The sequence below is a fragment of the Tupaia chinensis genome, unplaced genomic scaffold (genome assembly GCF_000334495.1).
Source record: "Tupaia chinensis unplaced genomic scaffold, TupChi_1.0 Scaffold144682_1, whole genome shotgun sequence".
NCBI lineage: Eukaryota > Metazoa > Chordata > Mammalia > Scandentia > Tupaiidae > Tupaia > Tupaia belangeri.
In genome coordinates, this window is record NW_006204543.1 from 3,500,820 (window position 1) to 3,501,409 (window position 590).

Below are 590 nucleotides of genomic sequence, written 5' to 3' on the forward strand. Positions count from 1 at the left end.
TACCAGTCTTCCGAGCTGTCCCACAGGACCAGGGTCGCATGTTTCGGGTGCAGTTTGCCGGAGAGTCGCAGGAGCAGGCGCTGGGACACTGCTGCAGCTGTGCGCAGAGCCTGGCCCAGTACGTAGATGTGGGGGTGTGCGACGGAGACACCCAGGCGCTGCAGCTGAGCCCCTCCTCACCAACGGTGGCCGAGAGCCCAGGGAAGGACCGTGTGCAGAGTGGCCCGCTGTGGCCATGGTGTGGAGTGAGTAGGCCACTGTGTGGGCCACGTGAGGCCTGGCAACAGGTGCACTGGGCGGGCAGGGCACTGTCACTGGGGGCTTGTCAAGTAGCTTTTGGAAGGAGGAGGCTGGTGCTCCTGTAGCCACCTGTCATGCTAGAATTTACACGGGGAGCCCCAGCTTCATTCCGGGAGTCACTATAGAACACTGGCTTTCAACGTAGTCCTTGGCCCCGCGAGACTGTCAGGGAGCCCACAGGTCCACATGTGAAGACATCATTCACCCTCCTCTGTGTGTGATGTCGGCACTGAGGGGACAGGTGCACGGTGAGGTCAGCTGCTGTCATTTCGGCACAACCGAGCAGCAGT

General features: G+C 61.5%; 1 protein-coding gene across 1 annotated transcript in view; it reads left to right on the forward strand.

The window, feature by feature from the left end:
* Window positions 1-590, forward strand: part of REC114 (REC114 meiotic recombination protein) — a 66,691-nt gene that overhangs the window by 58,567 nt on the left and 7,534 nt on the right. The window contains exon 4 of the mRNA XM_006167279.2: window positions 27-245. Within this exon, the coding sequence (XP_006167341.1) occupies window positions 27-245 (219 nt within the window). The remainder of the gene's footprint in view (window positions 1-26; window positions 246-590) is intronic.